At 36.5% G+C, this 21,274-nt stretch overlaps 1 protein-coding gene across 2 annotated transcripts in view; it reads left to right on the forward strand.

The window, feature by feature from the left end:
• The window catches only part of CERT1 (ceramide transporter 1), an 80,385-nt gene that overhangs the window by 26,957 nt on the left and 32,154 nt on the right, over positions 1–21,274 (forward strand). For both annotated transcript variants that reach the window (XM_032205429.1, XM_032205428.1), the window contains exon 4: positions 20,517–20,624. In XM_032205429.1, coding sequence (XP_032061320.1) covers positions 20,517–20,624 — 108 coding nt within the window. The remainder of the gene's footprint in view (positions 1–20,516; positions 20,625–21,274) is intronic.

Here is a 21,274-nt window from a genome sequence, read left to right on the forward strand (position 1 = left end):
ACAAAACATACAGTTGTGATCTGATAATCTTTAATGTTTGTTGGAAACATGTCCAACTACCTTGCTTCAGCAAGGTATTTTCAAAACTAAAGTGGTTAGTACTCTGTTTTCCTAAAAGTCGCGTAATCTTTGTAGGAAATATACAATATTGACAGGGTGGAAGTTCATTCAACTTCCATGATCCGTAGCTTTAGGTAGCTTCACCCATCCTTTAATTTTTCTTTAACTCTTGTAGAAGCTTCATATTTAAACCCATGATGGACTTTTATGAGTCAAAAAAACTAATTTCTTACTCTGAAACTTTCTAAAGGAACTTTCCTGGTCAGATTAATGAAGTTCAAGCAAAAATCCCTTGAAAAGCTATTGCTAGGAGCCAAATTTTTGTTCTGTTTAGAAATGTGTTCTTGAATTGATACATAATTGATTAAACTTGTGAGAGGAAATTATTTCTTCCACTAAGTAATCATTTTGATTAACTTGAATCTATTGTCATATAAAATACTATGCTTTTTTGTTTTTGAAGGTCTTTGTTGCTTGCTGAGTGGGTAGCTAGTTCTGGTAGGCTGAAGAAGCTGTTTGCAAACAAAAGTATGTTTGTGAGAATTACTGTAGCATGTCACAAGGTTGTTTATCTTTAGAGTATGCAAGACAGACTGAAACTTTATGACTGTTTCATTGTTCTCTGAACAGAGAAAACGCTGATTTAAAATGAACTTTATATTAAATTTGAGTATGAGTAGACTTAGAAAAACTTACTTGTTGATGTTGCTAAGCAGTTAACTGGTAGCTAAGAAATGTGAAACATCTAATGTTCAAGCATAAAGTGTTAGAATTTGCTGCTGTTTGCTTTTATCAGGGCATTTGCCTTTTCTTGTATTGAGGTTCTTGAATGCACATGAAATGTTTCAAGTACAGCTTCTAAAGGGCTCATTAATTTTCTGGAACGGGAGGAGGGGAAAATCTAAGACAGCAATAAGACCATCAGTGAGGCAAATGAGGGAATGGTGCATGTGCAAGCCACGAGCCTGTTCTTCTACTTAAATGTTTCATTAAATGTACTGAGCACGTACATATGTCTGTAAAATAGCTGGTTGTAATGGCAAAGCTTTGTTAGAAAGTTTCTTTATTCTCCAGCCCTAAGAGATTGTCAGGTCTGAGATGGCTGATGACCTTTTCTTCGATCTAATGGCAATATGTATTGCCAAAGAACTCAAGAGCAGACAGTTTCTTCAATTCTCTAGTGTGTTTAAAAAAAAAAAAAAAAAAAGTATTGCATGAGGGTACTGATGTTTTTGAGAAGTTGCTCTCTTAAATAATAAACCCAAGGACTGACTCCAAGTCTGTACGGCAGTTTGAAGAAGGAATATAGAATTTCTAACCTGAGATTAGAGAAATGTTATTAGGGCTGTGCTGTGAGAAAGCATCTAGGTTTACATGTAGAGAACATGAAGAATGCATGCAACTTCAAGCAAGTAAATTGTATCTGTTCTATACAGTGTGAATAACCAAGTAAGATTTACCTTTTTGTTGAAGCAGGTGTTTCTTCTCACATACTAAACTTACCCAACATTTTCGTTCTTTACTCTCTCTGTACTGGTAGATTTGATGTTATACCCTACTAATTTGCATTACTTCCAAAGGTATAAATATGGGGGGGGGGTGAATTTCAGTACACTGAGAACAACCTGGATAAATTAACTCATTTTGAGTAAATTAACTTAAATGTTCTTCTGAAGTCTTGAAATTCAGATAATGTTTTTGTGACATTCATTTAACACCTGAGTTGAACACTCAGAGAATTGCTGAGAATTTTTAGAAATTAATGTTTTATGAGAAACTCTGCATCAGCTTGGGTTTCTTCTTTTCCATCTTTGTTTTAATTTTTCCACACAGTTTCTGCATGTGTTCATAATTAACTTTGTGATTGTTTAACAAAATAAACTGACAAAATTGTGAAAATGCAGACCAAATTGTGTGTTTATCAAACGAATGTGTTATCAAGTCTTGTTGAACTTTTTAAAATTACTGTCTTTGGGTCATACTAGAAGAAGTCATTCTCCATATACTCATATATGTAGTAGTTTTGGCACGTGAATAGATAGGCTTCCTTTTTCATTTTGAAACGATGATATACAAGGTAAGTATATCTAGAGCAGGAGGCATGTGTTTTCACATCTGTGAAAGGCATCAAAGTGGATACCTTGATGAAAGAGTGATTACTTCATTGTTTATACTGCTGCTTAGGCATTGAGAGAATTCAGCTATGTAGAATAGTGCTATACAGAAAAATCAGGATGATTAGAACTTACTGACTTTTTTAAGCAGTTTTTCCCCACATATTGCTTGTTTCCCCAAAGTTTACCTTATTAAATAATTCATTAAATAATTCTAATCTTGTGGAATTCTTAGTATGCTACAACTTCCAGTTGTCAAAAGAAACTCAGTAAGATTTTACATCTTTTTTTTGTTTTGTTTTTGTTTTTTTTTTTTAAATACAGATCTAGGTAAGACAGTAAAGGTCCAAAAAGTTGGCTAATAAAATTAAATTTTTGCAGAAGTATTCAAACAGTTGATTTAGTTTATTAAAAGTTGATTCATTTCCAGACAGGTAAACTAGAATTGGGACATTCAGTTTTGAAATTACTCTTTTTCCTGAATTTGAATTCTAGTTAATAGATTCATTTAGAAAACTGCAGAACAATCTTTCAACAGCCCAATATCAATGGCAATTAATAAGGCACTTTTGAATACCACTGTGGGGGAAAAAAATCAGCTTGAAATTTTCACAGAATGTTTGTTAACCACATAACGTGTGGCCATCTTTTCTATGTAACCTAGAAAAAAAAAGTTGAGAGTTTCCTTATTCACGAAGTATTAAAAGGAGTTAATTTCACTCTTAAGGTCATCCACATGTTGTGTTTTGCCTTGTCAGTATGCTGTTAGCCATTGAAAAAATATTACTACTAATACTAGTTGTAATGGTGAAGTGGAAAAGCCAGCAGATAAGTTCCTGAGGAGAGGACAAGGGGTAGAGGTGGACTTCTGACAGTCTAGTACAACACCATAGAAAGGTAAACTCCCAATGGCTAAAAATAGATCACTATAATGTTTTGCACTTGAAGTATCTTTAATTTAACAAAATAACGCACGAAATATTTTTAATGGTCTGAGAGATCTCTTTAAGATTGTTCCAAATCTAAAAAGGTACCCTAATGTCAGACTGCTTAAATCCATTCATACAAATCAGCTTCTGGGTAAAGTGAGAAGGATACCAGCTAAAATACTGAGGTATGATATGAAAGCATTTCTTAAAGTTAACTTCAGCCTTCTTTTTGAGTAGGCCAGGTAGTCCTATGTTTCTGTCTAAGTGTAAGATTGTGCAAGAATAACTTGTCTTTCCAAGCTCAGAGAAAATATCAAGTTTCACTTCCATCTTGATGATAAGCATCCAGAATATCTCTGTTTCCTATTTTGTTCTGTAATTAGAATGTTTCAGCCTCAGACTGAGTCCCAAATGCTTCTGTCTGTCCATCCAATTGCATAGCTACTTAAATTTTCATGTTAACAGTATTAAGTAGAGCTTTTGTTTGAATACTGTGTAAATATTGATATATAAAATTATTTTTATTAATTATATGAAGATACTGAAAAATGCTACTGAAGATAACTTTCTCATACTATATTGTTTTATTAGCAGGGGATGCCACAGCAAGAATTTTCTGACCAGTTAATCTAGTCGGAAACTGTCATGAAGTTTAATTTCTTGAAAGTAGAGCTCAGAATATCAAGAGGAAATGAAGAGTGTAGAAGGGTACTACATCTTTTAAGTTGTTCATAGCACTCCTCAGCTAATGAAAGCCTATGAAATTTTGCTAAGACAGTCTTTTTCTCCTTTTCTATACATCCTAGTTCTGCCCCAAGACTGAACTAATTTACTGATAATGCCAGTAAAAACATGCAAATAAATCACTCCAAATCTGTTGCGTGTCTGGAGAGAAACTTAAATGAGTAAGTTTGTACTTCCCTATTCATTCTGAACATGCAAAGAAGGAATGCTATATTAAAAAAAAATATATTCATCATACTGCTATAACAAACTTTTAGAAATTGAAGTTGAATGAGAAGTATACATTTCTGCCGTCAGTAGATAGTTTTGTACATTAAATGTCATTTTGCTATTTGGTAGGTCTTTATGGAGCCATTGAAATCAATAGCCCACATAAACACACAAACAACGTTTACATGTATGTGGAAACACTGCAAAAGATCTTCAGAAGTCTACACAGATGTTTTGACCCTTAACTGTTTTTTTAGGAAGCTTAGTGAATTGCTGCCAAGTCATTCTAGCAAACCGTATCTCTTCTAACGTTGATCAGTGAATGCTAGTTATAAATGCATTCTTGATTATTTTTAAAATAAATGTGCCAAGAGTGTATTTTCAGATGTGTCATAGAGTGGGGAGGGGACAGAAACAGTGTCTGTTGCCATTTCTCAATCTACTTCCTCTCCTGGAGTTTAGGTGTTTCCGTGATGTGTGATTTTTCGTCATTTGTTTCATCAGTAGTAGATGTTGAGGTCTGAAGAGGAGAAAGAATGTGGCTTCCTAATCTTCTCACTTTTTGATGTTTCATCTCAACACAAGTTTCTCAATAACAGTTCACAAGTAAGACTGCCCTAAATCAAAGCAACAGTGCAGCTGAAGGAAGGAATAGGAAGTATGAGAGTAAGTAAGGATGTTTAACCTCACCTTCATTTCTCAGGTTCATAATTACAATTGTACAAAAATGGTGATGAAGCCCTTTTTTTTGACATTTGCAGCCTAAATGTTGGAACAAATCATATCTCAGGTAGTTTCGGTGACAGCTAAATATTCCCTTTCAAACTGAATTGAGTTGCCGTGTTCTATTGCTCTGCAGCACAACAGTCTGAATTTTTCTCTTTGCTGACAATTGTGGAGGATAGCATATTAGTTTCTGTAATGCTTTACAGCTAGCTCTAATATAGCTCATGCATATAGTATGCAAGATACTGGAGTGAAATGGATCTCATGTACAAGTACAGATGGCTGTAATTCTGAAAGGCCTCATGAAATAAGGTAAATGTTGGTATAGAAGGAAAAGCCAGCTAAATTATATAGCTTGTGGTCTACTTGGGAGATGGTAGTCTTCTCAGTACTACTAGCATGCAGGTTGTTTGCTTCGCATTGTTAAAATATCCAGGGTTCACATACTAATTCTTGGTGTGGTTACTTGTGGTTTTCAGTTTGTATAATAGGTGTTTGTAGTTAGAGAATTTGTGATCATAAAAGAGAACATCTAAATTACAAATTAAATAATAATAAGCTGGTGCCAATAATATTCCTAAAATGCTTGTTTAGTGATGATGTGTGTAATCTCTCACTGGTCACTTAAAGCATAGGTAGTTAACTAAATCTAGCTAAGCTTGTTGGGAGTTTTCTGAAATGGTAAAAACTCAAGGTTTGGCATACTGGTTTAGGAGCAAGTGCCTCACTTGCCATGAGGATTGCCTCATGTTGAGGCACTGACTTGCAGCAGCAGTCAAACTTGCCTGAGAGAATCCAGAAGATAAGCATTCATGTGTGTTAAGCCATAAAAAGTTCAATTCTCTCTTTAACAGACTTAAACATGTAGGCAAGTCACTGGTTAGTAGTACAGATATACGCAGAAAGGCATTGCAAACACTCTTCTTGATTCGAAACTAGGAAACCATAAGTTGTTTCTGGATCTTACACAGTAACTTAGATCTGCTCTTGCTGCTGATCTGTCACAGTTGTATGTTGACATAAACGATCTAATTTACATTCTTGTGTATTCACATTTGACGTCTCCCTACAAAGTAAAATTTGCAAAAACACTCCCTGATAGCTAAACAAAAAGTTAAATCCAAGAGTAGTCTTCTGAACTCTGACCTTCTGAACTCTGAATAAGTTTGCTTATTTGAATTTTGACCTGAATCTCAGACTGAAGTGGGAAATACACAGGAGAAAGATGTGGCCATCTCAAATTAAGTACCTTGTTTAGCTTCGGAAGTGTATCAGTCCTTCTTTAGCTGTGAATACTGTATTTTCTTTGTTGTTCCTCAGTGAGCTTTGACTGGTATAGTATTAGAAGAGAAAATAAATTGAAGGGAACTCATGAAGGGTTGTTAAATCAGTCCAAATTCCTCCCTTAAGGATGGACATAGCTCACATGATAATATTAGATGCTATGTTTGTTTCTACTTTTAGGATTCCTTCTTTGGTATCATTTTTATGTGTTCTGAGCTCTTTACAGAGCAGTTCTATTCACAGTAATTCTGAAGAAGAGATCACTTCCTTCATCTTTGTAGCATCTACAATGTCTTGACTTTTCTGTTAGACTGAACAGTGCTCCTTTCCTCAGTCATTCTTAATGTGAACATGTTTTACAACTTTGCCTTCTGTTCTCTGAACCCTGTCCTCACCTTCTTTGAGCACCAAAACTGGACTCCTTATTGAGGATCGTAGACGTTGAACAGAAAGTAGGATTGCATTGTGGGTCTTGTAGACTATCCTGTATCACAACACCATGATTTTTTTATTTCTTCAGATTGTGAACTACTAAATTCATCTCTAGATAACATTGTAACTTGTGCTATATTTGTACAGCATAGTATTTCCTATAAACAAGTAAATGTAACTCTATCGTTCTAGTGAGCACAGTTGTTAAGTATTTATTGTTGTTCCATTACATTAAGTCTTTCCAACTCTTCTGTCTTGGATTTTCATTTCATTCCAGAAACAAATCTTTGTGCTGCTTGGGTACAGTTTCTTAAGCAATTGTACTAGATAGTCTGGTGCTTTCTAAAGAAAGGTGAGAATGGAGACTGGCTGGCCCATGAACGACTGCATAACTTAGCAGTATTATAGCTGATAGCTGAGCTTGTATGCTATTCTTATGGGAGCTCCTTATCTGAGTCTGAAGCTGTATGCATACGAGGATTTAAGATTATCTTAAATCTTTGTATCCACTAAAGCAGTGATCTGTTTGCCATATGTTCCTAATTAAAGTTTTCTCCTCCATCTTGTCTGAGCATTAACAGGTAGTCTTCATAATCTTAGCAGAGGTCTTGAACTCTCCTTCTCTCAAACCACTGCCCCCCCAGGCAGTAGTAAACTTACCTGAGGTTCTTTACTCCTATAATTCCTTTGAATTAGTGAACTACATGAATTGACTGAAGATTCAAATATAGTAATGGTTAAACTGTGGAGAGATAACTTTGAACCAGGGTGTTCTGAAATGCCTGGAGGAATGTCTAAAGAGTGCCTGAAAAGTACAGGCCAAAATGCATGTTGGCAAAGGATTGCCTCATGGGTGCAATACCATGTGGAAGAAAACACTTTTGGAAGTGCTAACTTGATATCAGATAGCCGTAAAGGCTGTGATACTGCTGCTAAGCTGTTAGGAGCATGTCAGTCAATATTTCTGTAATGTTATTTAATGACAGGTGATGCGCATGGTTAAAGTAACGGTGGTGCTACCTCTAATGCTTGAGGTAACTTAAACTAAGCAAAGCTACTGCACCAGCCATGCAGCTGGCCATGCAGTAAATAACCAATCTGATTTCTATAAACAAGTGGGAGTATTTCTATAAACAAGTTTTACTCTACTGGTAAAGGCAGTGGTGTTATTGATTTATTTTGTAAAAATAGCTGTGGTAAATAATACTGATAGTGTATACTTTAGTTTTACGGGAATAGGGGGAATGCAAGTGCCTATAACTGGCATAATGGCACAAGCAGCATGAGTTGGGCCCTCTGTGGCAGCAGCAGCAGCACTGTTCTGTGTAGCCTCAATGCACAATACTGTTTTCAGGCAGAAACCTCTGACAGACTTAACCTTGGTGTAAGTGCACTTTCAAATCAGGGAAGTGCTCTTCTTGGTATCCAGAACAGAAAGTACAGGAATGCAACGTGGAAGTAGTAAGACACAGTTAAAAGTTTACACTTGCCAAATAGAGATGCATGCTGTTTACTCAATTATTACTCATCAGCTCAAACTGTACTCGGTGTTAAGTTTAATAGAAGCAAGTTAGATTCTCTGTATGCCTCCATCTACCAAACTCAGTCTTTTTTCTTTCTGAACAGACTTTGTAAAGGGTGTCAGTGAGCAGGGTGCTTTGATTAAAGCAAATCTCCTTGTGTTGATAATAGCAGACCAGAGTTACACCCTAGCTATAGGGTATGTAGATGCTGCTCAGCCGCATGGGTGGGGTGCACAAGTAGCAATGATACGTATTCAGTAACATTCAACAGTGGGAACTTTGAAACAAATCTGTAGCTTTTTGGTTCTTTTGTCACCCCTTCTCCTCCATTGGCCCTTCAAAAAAAAAAAAAAAGAGAAAATAGGAAATAGCTGCCAGAGCTAACGTGAACTTAAAATACTGGGGGAGACTTTGAAAAGGTTAATTCTTTTAAAAAGCATGGCAGGACTTGGCATCTTCTGCTTGTTAAATGCAGTGTCTGCTTAGCACTAATAGGAAACTTTTAAGGTAATTCTTATAGAATGTATTTTGTGAAAAAAAAAATGATTTTTTTTTTTTTTGCTTTTGTGCAAACAGATTGGGGTTTGGCAGGAAGGGGAACAGATGTCCATCCCTCTTTTTTGCACTCCCATGATCTGAAATAACTTGGAAGGACTTTATTACCTCAAAATTGCTAGTTTAAGCAAGCAAGTATAGCCAAGACTGGTAAGATGACACATCCTATTTGCGTGGCATGACACTAATAGTGAAACCTGTAGATGTGAAGCCATGCTTTCAGGGGAAGATGAGATGTATTGTTCAAGTGTTTAATCTTTTACTAGAGATAACAGAAGTTTTTTCCTTAGACTTAATTCAGTTATACTCCTTCAAGGAGGAAAACTAAGTTTGGCTATGTCTTACACATTGCATTATTTTAGCATAGGTGTCAGCAGGAGATCTTAAATGACAAGCAATGTCGTGTGTGTTAATGTTACTAAATTTGCAAAGTGGACTTGCTGCTGGTCATTGTATGTTTCCTGAAAGAAGACTCTAGGGGAAGGTGAATCAGCAGTTTCAGCTGACTATACAAGCATATGCTGAAGCAAACCTAAATGTTGTCAGTTCCAAACTGTTGAAACTTCCCTTTTAGGAAAGGAAAAAAATCATTCTCTGCCTCTTGGCACACTTTTGTCACTCTTGGGTCTGTCTTCCAACAGCAGCTGTAAGTTACAGCTTTATCAATAAGTGGTTACAGTTGAAACTCCTTAAAGCTTGACTAAAGCTTACAGTCAATTCCAGACTAACACACTTGATTAATTATAAACAATGCAGATTGTTTCACTTTGACCAACCCAATCTTTGCCTGTGTGTTCCAGTTATGTTTCATAACAATCACTCTGGCTTTAAGAGTAGATACTGTAATTCTCTGAGGAATACTTCCTTGTAGGGTGGAGACTTGGATGTCTAATTGGACCTGCTCTGAGCAGAAGGTGGGACTAGATAACCCTTGCAACGTCAGTTATTCTGACTCTGTGATAAATCCATATTTCTTATAGAGGAGTTAAATCAGCCTTCCTTGTTCATGTCATATTCTGCTTCAAATTGAAAGGACTCCCCATTCCTTTCTCAAAATATTTCCTGTTTTTAATAGACACCAAAGTTCTGTTGCCTCAAACTTGCAAGTTTTCAGGTTTCATAAGCAAAAGATCTGGTTTAACGTGGTCTCCTTCAAGTTCTGCTTTACTCCTCAAGTGTTGTAAGGTGCAGTTTCTACTTATTTCCATGTTTGTTTACCCCAAGTAGGCTATGCTGAGGTTAAGCAGGAAATCAAATATCTATTTCATGTGTTGTGTGGTATTTGGTAGGTTTGAGAAAATCTAACTGTGCTAGATAAACCCACCAGTTTGAAATGCAAAAAGAAAGTGCAAAGACAAACAGCAGATTTAATTACTTTTATCGTAATCTAATCAAGCAACACAGGGGACTTAAGGTTCGTACAGTGGTATCTAATTGATCTTCAGAGACTTACTGGGCTAGTTGTTGTTCTAAGACTTGAGAAGAAGCTGCCATGGCTACTAATTTCTTTAATAACTTTACATCAGTGTTCAGCTGACAATACCGGTCCTATATAGCTTCTCTTTCTGGAGTATCCATGTGAGTAGACGGGTGTTTCCCTGTTCACCTGGACTAAAACCATGCTCCATTATGTGTTTGGGCTTGGCCACATTAAAAGGAAGTCTGCAATACATGACCTCAGGCTGCAATTAGAAACAGAACTTGTGTGTCACCTGCCTAGAAAGGTTTGCCAGCCTTATTGATCTGTATTGCCTCACTTTAAGATCTTTGAAGAAAGGTCTTTTCTTCTATGATGCACAGGCAGTCTGCAAAGTTTTATTTTATTATCCTGGACAGTGGAGCATCTTTAAGTACTTTTGGATGAGAACACCCTAGTTTCACTTCTCTGCCCTTTTTGTGGATGATACTTTTTTGTGCCTGAATGGTCTGCAATGCAGATCTGAGTGTGAAGATCCTGCTACAGGATGCAATTTGTCACTGCCATGCAGAATGAGCAGGGAACACCTTGCTCACCTACAATCAGGTTGGAGTCTCCCTTTCCTTACTTAGCAACGGGGTGGTTAGCTTTTAACGTGTTGGAATTCAAAGCAGACAGCAGCAAGAATATGACCATTTCCCTTTAAGGAGTGCTCTACTGTAGGGCAGTTAAGGCACAAGTTCTTGCAGAAAGTCCACAGTGGTGCTGCAATGAAATGAGACAGTTCAGTTACTAGGAGAAGACTGAGTTGCAGGCTACTGAACTGCTTGTTTTTATCCAGCAGTACACTGTTTTCTAGTTGGCACTTACAGTGGGGGGCTTTCTATGCTTGTATTCAAACACTGTCCTTGTCTTGTTCAAACTTTTTTACCCCTCTGGAAAGCAGTAAGTACAAGATCTCTGTTTCTTTGGAGATGTTCAAAACCCACCTGGATGCAATTCTCTGTAACATGCTCTAGGTGACCCTGCTTGAGCAAGGGGGGTTGGACCAGATGATCTCTGGAGGTCCCTTCCAGCCTCAGCTGTTCTGTGAGGAAAGGTGGCACATGCTTAATGCACAAACTACTACCAACAGTATTACAATTCAGAATAAAATGTGTGATAACATTTATTTTTGAAGTCCCAAGCATTTTGGTACCTAAATCCTTTGGTTTGTTATCTTTGGTGCAGTAGAAGCAGCCTTTTGCAAGCTGTTTTTCTACCAGTTCCCAAGTTTTCCTTCAAGGGCAGGGTAGGTCAGCTAACTGTTGTGACCTGTGCTGTGCTTGAAGTTGTTTTTGCTATTGTCTTGCACAGAGGGTGTTGGCTTTCAGCAAATAAAAGCAGTCTTTCTTTTCACATGAATGAGTAATGATAGTGTGGAGGGTGTTTCTGTATTGGCAGATAAAGTTGAATTTAGTATTTTTACTGATATGCTTACTGACATAGTGTGTAAAGTGAGATAACATTTTCAACTATCTTTTTTTTTTAATTTTAAATTTTATCAAAGACTGGAGTTCTGGAAGTTGCACTGCTTAAAACAGTCCTACAGACATCTGTAAGCCTGCTTAAGTTTGTGTTGTGTGGAGTAAATGAGTTATTCCAAATGAAGTGTTTCTGTATCGCTACTGCATGACTTTTTATGGTTTGGAAGGGTTTAACCAGAACTCTGTTTCTTCTGTTGCTTTTCAAAGTGCATATACATACAGGGAAAACTAGTTTGGTGAGAACCTACTTAATGCATACTCTGTACATGAAGACATCCTGTGCCTGTTCCTATGGCTTGTATATAAACCTCATTTTCACAGTGAGCTGTTTGACAGCTGCAGACTAATGGCAGAGCAGTTGAAAATGAATGGAAATCTTCTACTTGGACATGGGTACTTGAGACAGAGGTGTCCTGTTTTCTGCATGTCACATATAAAGCGTTCTTTTTTTTAAAGTTATACTAAGCTTCAGTACTTACGGTTAGATGAAGTTCTAAGAAATCTGTGTCCAAATATTCGTCAAAGTGCTTAGTTTCCAGTTAAGATTGTCCAGAGTCATTAGCACAAAACTACCCTGTTGATTCATTGTTTTGAACTCACTAATCAGGAGACATGACTTCAGGATAATTTTGTTAATCTCTTTCAACATATTTTGTGCAACTTCTAATTTATTGCCATTCTATTAGCAGTAGATGTCGTTGTTACTTCTTGCATACTGCGCAGGAAACTTTATGTAGCAATGTGTTTCAAACGTAATTATAAGGGCTAAAGGTAAAAGTGCTCCGTTCTTAATTGTCTGCCAAGAAAAGGAGGTTTATATGCACAGGGACTGAAGCAGAAACAGGGTAAGGGTTACTGTTGGGCTTTGACCAATAGTAACCTTCGGACGTGTCTGTTCCCTTTTCGCTAGTTCCCTCTAGTGGTCACAAAGGATACCGACTTGAGGAGGTTAATTACTTCAGCTGGTATCTCTTCAAATTCTTGTGCTTTAAATAAACGCACCCTGAGTTAATGCGGGGTGTGTGGAAACGTAATTCGTCCGGCCCAACCTGTTAGAAGAGGGTTTGTCGTGATATTTTGTAATGGGAATGCATACTTGCATGCTACAGGCTGGTGGTTCAACTAGCTTTTGGAGATGGGAGTTTTTATCCTTTTAGATATCCAAATATGCCTTTTACTTGAAATTTAGTTGTACAGAGCTCTTACCTAGCATAAACTAAATTTATTTCTAAAGTGTTTTGAGCCTCCTGAGGTGAGAGCTGCACTATATGCATGTTCTTGCCTTTCTGTATCTTAGACTAGGTGTTATGTCTAAATATTTGAAGTGTTCAGATAATTTATCACTTTAGCATTCTGTTTTTATTAGTATTGGCCCACACACTAACATTAGAATTATAGAATCAAGTAGCACTACTATTTATAAAACAGTTCATGTTTTCCTTGACATTTTTAAAATGTCAATGTAACTATTGTATACTTTGTGTTTGACTTAAGATCTTACAAACGTTTCTTACATTACAAATGCATTTATGCTTGTTATGTAGAACTGCTCTGTTGTTTTGTTGATACAGTTTTTCTGTCAGAACTTTATCATTACTACTTTCTATCCAGAATGTTAATCTTCTGGGGAGAAAAAATAATCTGACAATTACTGCCTAGTTGGTTTGTGTTTAAGAATCTTTATTTTGGCAAATTGATTTATGGTTGGAAACTTAAGAATTGTGTGTGCATAAAGAGTCTTTAAAACAGACAGGGCATGGTTTCTAAATAAAGATAATTTTGAAATAAATAGACTATTTTTATGCAGCTTGTACCCTGGCCAACTTCAGGAATCTGAAGTTGTGTCAGGAACATAAGAAAATGAAGCATGTCCTGAGGAGTCCTTCAGTTCATATAACATTTTTTGTTCAGTTCTGTAATTGGTGCAGTAAGCCTTCTTTGGTATTTGGGGACTTGTGAGGGAAGTGAGTGTTGAGATCTGATAAAAACGAGGACTATAACAAAACGGAAATAGGAAGAATGAGGAATAGGTTTTGAAAACCAAGGAAAACATGCTACATTTAATGGTTTGAGATGCAAAACAAGCTATGTTTACCATATTTTTGCCACCTTTTCACAAATTACTGTAGTAAAATTGCAATTTAAACAGACTATGTTTCTTATAGTTTTCCTTTTGGTATAGAGTCACTTTTTTCTTGAATCCTCTTTTAGACTTAATACGGACTCTTCAATCTTTGACAAATCCAACTGTCTTCATCCTCCAGTGCTTACTATCTACTGCATACTCTGCGGTATGCCAGGCATTTACTAGAGATATCTGTTCTGATGGCAAGGTGAATATCTGAGGAGTGAGTAGAAGGAAAATCTGTGTGGCAGTGACAAGGTAACAGTTCACTGAAGTAGGTGAATAACATTTAATGATCTTCTTCCAAAAGTATTTGATGACTTATCTACGTATTGATAAGCCTGGTGAGCTGTATGCTTCTCAGCTTATCAGTAGATTTCTGTGTTGCTGTAAAGCTTTGAGACCTGATAAAAATGAGGACTAAAAAAAAAAAAAAAAAAAAGCATGTCCTCCAGACAAGTAATATCACTTGCACAGTTAGTCCCCATGATTCACCCAGATTGAAGGAGGCTGCTGTATTTTATATTCTGGGGTTTTCTGATGTAAAAGTTTCTGTAGAACAAGCAAAGGGTGGCTAGGCTTCTCAACTCCACCTCTGAAACCTGCTCAGACTTGTTGCTTTCTGAGTAAAGTTGGAAAAAGCTGTTTAATCAGGTATCAAGTGAGCGGTCACGGGTATAGTCTGTAGCACAAGCTTCTTAAGCATAACGTAGACTGTAGACTTGTTCTTCCACTTCCATGCAGAGATGATATTAACACTTCATTACCTTAAATATGTTAAAAAAAAAAAATTAAAAAATTTTAAAAAAATAGAGTTGGGGCAGTAATTTCTTCCCTGCCACTTTGAGGGAGAAGAGGGACATTATGACCTCGATATCTGCAGCTACCACAAACGCCGAGTGCTGTCCCTGCGCAGCGCCTGCTGCCCCCCTGCCTAGCGGGCGCTTCGCAGACGAGCACCCAGAGGCTGGTTCTGGGGCTCCAGCAGGGCTGCCTCCTGCCTTCCCGGCTCACCGGCCTGCTGAAGTGTGTATGTACTGTCCTTAAGCCAAGGTCCATCCATATGTATTTTAAATTAACTTGTTCTGTGAAACCTGACTATTCCTTCTAGCTTTTAAAGCAAATCAAACAATTATTTAGTATGTTGTGTGGGAACCTCAGCCAGAACATCGGTGCTTTTTTAACTGTGTTTAACAGCAGAATAGAGATTTCTGGTTCTTGTTTAACTCTGCAAATCTTGTCGCTCCTGACAACCCAGATTCACCAAGAGGATCAAAAGCAATCTGTGTCCTTTCCTGTTATAACCTGGTGGCTCGGCAGTACAAGCTGCTTTAGTTTTACTACTACATCAGTATACAGAGGGAAGCAGTTGTAGGCTCCGGGGTGTTGTCCTCCTCAGCATCCTGTCTGTTCTCTGTTTGGAGTGCCTGCTCCTCCCTATTCGCCTGGTCTGGAATCTCAGCATTTTAAGCTGTTGAATAATATTTGGTGAATAATCTTCCTGTGCATGTTCTTTAAGAGAACTCATGGAAAAACAGTATTCACCCATGCAATTAATCATGGGTATGAACTACATGGATAAAGATTGTCAAAGACCAGATAATTGCCTTTGGTTGCATCTTTGTCAGCCTTTGTTCTCCTCTCTGCAATGCTTTGTGTATAGGTGCTGCTGCTTTGTCCTATCCCTTCCTTTAGAAAGTGGTAGCTCGTTCCAGCACTTCCTAACCTGTGTGCCAGTCTAACTTATGCAGGTGTTAAAGGTGGTTGTCATCCATAGGCAGCATATGGTGACTTACCAAAAGTATTTGGAGGTTGAGAAGTAAAGATCCAAAGGATGTTGGTAGATTGAGTGGTATAGCAGTTATGATTATCTTAGTGCTGTATTGCTATAATCTCTGTTTTATTGGTTGTCTTGTGCTTATTTGTCATCCCAGAATTCTTGTTTCCTCTTGGGCATGTAGTATGCTTATTTATTGCAAAATTGCAAAGTTTATCACTACACAAGGAAAACATGCCTACATTTCTTTACCTGCTTTTGCAGTTGTGAAGAAAGTTCATGTTAGAATGTTTTTAGCTTTTTACTTTTCTAAGTAGTCTCCTGCACTGCGCTTGGGAGGGCTGTAGGCAGGGTAATCATCCTCCAGAGGCTCCTACCTGGATTGTGAAATTCCTGTCTCTGCCTTCCTGCTGACTAATATCTGCCTTGCTTTCAACGTGTTAGAATTGCATTGCCAGAGCCTGTAGACCACTTGATAAAGCAGACCTACAGATATATGTTAATAATTAATTTAACTTCAATACACAGAAATGCATATCAAAGTGCCCTGCTTGCAGTGTTAGTATTCTTATCTGCCAGCCATCCCCACGTAGTCCTTTCTTGGGTTAAATAGCAGTACCCTTTCTTTAAATACGTGCTGAAATACTTGCAGCTAGTCTAAAAATCACTCTTGGAATACAACCAGGGGGTTGACAGACCTCTTCTGCTTTGTCTCCAGCTCTTTCATTTATATCTTTACTTGTTTTCTTCTACACTTTTTTTTGTAAGCTACTGTGGCTTGATCTTTGTTTGTTTAGCCTTTTTCACAAATACTGCAGAAAACCTGATCCTAATGTCTGTTTCATCACCTCCTAGGGTAAGCCTTATGTTTTAGAGGGAGGAGCTGCCTGCTGCTTGTGTTATGTAAAATAATAAATAATTTATAATGCTAACAGAAAATATCTGCCTTGGTGGACAAACACAGTGAAGCATTTGACAGGCACTAAATCAAGACACAATCAAAATAATTCTTGAAGACATGGGAGAATAATTTGCTTTATTTGATTTTTTTTTCAAGTGGAGGAGCTCTCCAGCAAGTCTGCTTTATTCCAGAGGATTACTGACCCACTTTAGGAAATCCTTAACTGGCGGATCTGTGTGAGCCATAATGGAAGTCTGCAATATGATTCTGTGAATACTTAACGATTTTACTGAAAGCAGCTTTTCTGACATACTGCCTTGTTGCTGATACTAGCACCTGCTCCGGTAAAGAATCACATGAAGCTTTGTATCATGTGGCTCTTTGCTCTCATCTATCATAAAGAAAAAGCGTTTTGAAAGGATTACTGGATTTCATGCAGCATCTTAGAAAGCTGAAGCTGTTGCAGTGTACTAACAAATGCCAGTTTTGAGCGTAGCTTTGAAGCTATGATGTATGCATGGAATTTCAAAGAACTGCATCTATATACTGAGCATGATAAATTAGCGTTAGTGCTTGATGCTATGTATTAATACAACTTCTGAGTTATTTTTGGTTTTGAGCAGAGACTGTTAGTTCTGTCATATGAACTCTACCCACGTTCCAATTTTTATTCTGGGAAATTAAAAATTGTGTAAACAGAAGAAGCTTGTGTCAAGATTCCTCTTCTCAATGTAATTGAGTATTTCTACAGTGAATAGTTAATGATGATCTGCTTTGCAAGACATAAGTGCAGCAGTGACCTGTTCTCATTTAGATGTTGCGGTAGCAGAATGGTGGGGCTTTGCACGGTGCATGCTTTCATTGTTTCTGTTAAGCTGCTTGCATGTGTCTGCTGTGAGCTGAGTGACTTGTTTCTGTGTCAGTTATAAAGCAATACTTATTTTCTGTTTCTCCTGATAAATAAGTATTCCTGTTTTTCTCTTTCCCGTGGGCTATTAAAACATAATAAAACATTTGTGTTTTGTGAACATGATCTATAAATGCAGATGCTTCAGATTTGTGTTGTGCTGTTCAGTCCGCTGAGCTTGCTTCGTGGTTGCAAAGAGTTAAGACTGCCTAAATGTTTTTATATAGCAGTTTTTTGTTGGCAGGGTTTGCAAACTGATAGGTCACTGTCTTGTGTACAATTCTAAAGTATGGATAAACTGTTTAATCACAAGCACAAATGACTGTCAAATGTACTGCTGAAAAGGTACCTTTAAAAAATAAAGCTTAGTATTTATATGGGGAGGTTTTTTCACCCTCAGGTTTTATTTTATGGGCTAAACCAAATGAGCATTGACTATAATGGTAATGTAGGAGGAAAAGGATTTAAGTCAATGTGAGTCACAAGGTGAGAACTTAAGTCACAAGGTTTTCTACTTCTAAGATTGTTTATTTTCTTCTTTGTTCTATGGTAGTATTGTGACCTTGATTAAATCTTCAGATGTGGACATTCAGAAATTTCACTTAAGCTTAAATCCAATTCCTGCGAACATGTGTCTTGCTCACTTGAAGGAAAAAACATTCAGAATACATCTGCTGTTCTTAGCAAAAATGCTCTGACTAATACATTGGATATTTTTAATACAACTTCAGTAACAGATCAATTTTAAGATGTATCTTACTGAAATGAAAAATGTTACCTTCTTTTTAGTTTGTACAACTTTAACAGAATGAGTCCCTGCTGTCAAACCGACAGTAGTAAGAATGCATTCAGAATCATCTTAATATACATAGTATATGATTAAGTAAATACTGAAATTTACAGTAGAACAGTGAAATTGTTTCAATTTGCATTTAAAGGCAATGTTAACAAATATCTTATGATTTTCCAATTCTATAAAATGCTCTCTTGAGGTTTTTACTGATTAAACACTTCTGAAGAGAAATAATATTGTATGCCTAAAACTCTTGTGCTTCTATCTTTATCCCCTTACCTGTTTTGCTTTCACTTGTCAAGTCCTTGAAGGATCTGTCCATTTAAAAAAAAAAAAAAAAAAGCTCTTGAATATTTTAAGAAAATTAATCAAAGCTTTATTATTTCCTTACTTTCGTACTTAAGTGAACTACGTGAACCCTGTGAACTAAGCTATAATCTTTGCAACATAACACCGAGTGCATTGCAAATACAGATGTGGTCCAACATCCCAAATACATTACTAAAGCCAAGTGTACCCTCAACACTTTGATATTCTTAAAAGCAAACAAAAAAACCACCTGTGTTAGTGTGATTGTTCTTAACAAAATGTCTAAGCCAATAGATATTTAAGACATGTTTCAAAACAAATAGTACAATTATGAAAAAAAAAAGCTTTTAGCACTTCTGCTGTTATACTTTTATAGCTACATGTATTATTTCTGGGATACATACTCAGCATAAAATGGCTTTAGCTGTGTTATATATAACATGACTAAATGGGGCATATACATCCTTCATGTGACAGAATAAGCAAACTGATTCTTATATTCTTTCATTTGACCTGAAGCTGTCATTAAACATAAACTTCTGTTTCTCCTGTTTCAGGTTATAGTATTTCTCTATATTTTCCTGAAATAAGGCAATGAATGTGATATGCTTTATTAAGTATTTCAAATTTACAGGTGCTTGTATTTCTTTTATTGCAAGTATCGTGCACATTAATCAGTTAAACCTTCAGCAAAACTTCTAGGCCACCTTTTTCCAATTATGCTTATATTTCTTTCTCATACTAATTTTTCAACTTCTCTTCTACTTTTGATACTCATCCTGTTTCTTTCAAAGTCCATTTTGTTTCCTCAGTTCTTTCTTGTCTTCTGCCTCATTTTTTAAACAGGCTGGATGGACACAGACCCTTGGCTTTTTCTTGCTTGTTCTTGATGAATAATCTTGTGTAGTCATGTTTGTTGAAGTATTATGTTAACCGCTCTGAGACTCACATTTCTCTTTGCTCATACCTTCATTTCTGGAACACAGTTTTTCTCACTGCTCCTTTTGTAACCCAAGTATACATACTTTGTCCCATACATCACAATATTATCCAAATCTTGTTTCAAATACTTCAAAAAATATGTTGTCCTTACTGTTTTTGATACTCTGTATGCTCATTTTTTATCTTAAGTTATCAGCACTTTGCTCAGTTTTCAAAGCAGCTTCCAATTTTCCCATTAAAAAGGACAACAGCTAGATTTTATTTTTGCTTCTTATTCCATGTCATTCATTTGGTATCACTGTCTACTCGTCCCTTCAGGATTTCTCTGCTACCATGTGATTTCTTAAACCTGTCAAAGGTCCTTCACAATGTTGTCGATGTCCACTTGATCAAATTAATAACAGTATTTCAGATGTTAATATCTGAACTATCATTTTTTCTTTTTCTTTTTTTCTGACCACTTACATTAATGTATAGGGAAATATTTTTCTTTCAGGTGGTCAATATCTAGTTTTATTTGTAAGGGAATTCATCAAACTTAAGATTTTTATAACTTTTTCTGGCTATTTTAGTAAACATACAGCTTTCATGTTTTTGCAACATTTAATTTACTGTTATCTTCATTTGTTTTCTGTATCTCGTTTTGTTTTATGTTTTTTGTTGTTGTTAAAGATAATTTTAGTCTAATATAAAATATTGCTGAAGAAGCCTGGAAAAAGAAATTATTGACAGTCATCATCTGTTTTTCTGTAATCTCTATTTTGTTTCGTTTAAAAATAAAAGGTGCTATTTCAATGATTGGAAGGATTTACTAAAGTTGTTGATTTTCTTCAAACTGGACCATACTAATCCCCCAATTAATTGTAGAGTACTGTAGGGTTTTTGAATGTCATGTAAAAGAAATATTCCGTGGTAGAGATTGCAGATAGCAAAGGAATAGAAACGTTGTCCTTTTGAACCCTTATATACGTTTTCTTGCTCTTTTGAGGGGTACATAACAGGTTGTAGATAACTACTGCTTTTTCAGATCATTATGATAACAAAAAATAGATTCATATTAACTTCACAGATGCTAGACCAACATCTTAAACTTGCAGAAATAACTTCCGTAAAGCCCTATTGCATCCTAACCAGAAACAAATGGTCTGTTTTTAGGAGAAATTACTTTAATCTTGTTTTCATGGTTTCTCCTCTTATTAAAAGGCTCACCACTCTAGTTTTTATGTGGCTTGTATTTTTCAGACTGAATCTGGCTATGGATCAGAGTCAAGCTTACGTCGCCATGGCTCCATGGTGTCTCTTGTTTCTGGAGCAAGTGGATACTCTGCAACATCCACCTCTTCGTTCAAGGTTAGTGAATAATGTTTTCTTAATATTGGTTTGTAAATACAACACTTTAGCAAATGGAAAGAAAAGTTACACAAAGATTCATTCACACAACTAGAGGAAAAAATACCAAGTCTTTGGTTTGCTGTTAGTGTTAATAGTTACACATGTGATGATTAATGGATCTTACAGCAAGCTTTCATGTGCCTCTGTGTAGTTGTCCCTTTTAAACTACAGTATTATCTTCCAATGGCAAGAGAAGTCTAATGGGAGGATTCATTAACCTTTTCTCTTGTTCTCTTGATAGTACAAGGGCTTCTAAACAAAAGGGAATGCTGGTTCTGTGTATTAATAAATATGATTTTTAATGCAAATTGATAAATTATGACTTTCCCTCTTCCATGTGTATAAACGTTTAACATCCCACCTTGAGTGGGCTGTACTTGATAACAGAAGAGGAGCAACACAAGAAAGGGGAATAAAGATTAGAACAAAAATCTGGAGCTGATTGTTTTCAGGCACGTAGTTGCAAACTTAGGAGCAAGCAAAACTGTGTTTTTTAATAAGCTTTTGTTCAATGCTGTAAAGTAGCAGGTGCAGTGGAGATGAAAAGTTGAGACCCAAGAACAAAATGAAGATACACTTGTATATGGTTTTTGGAATCATATTGTTCT

Source organism: Aythya fuligula, chromosome Z (genome assembly GCF_009819795.1).
Source record: "Aythya fuligula isolate bAytFul2 chromosome Z, bAytFul2.pri, whole genome shotgun sequence".
Lineage (NCBI taxonomy): Eukaryota > Metazoa > Chordata > Aves > Anseriformes > Anatidae > Aythya > Aythya fuligula.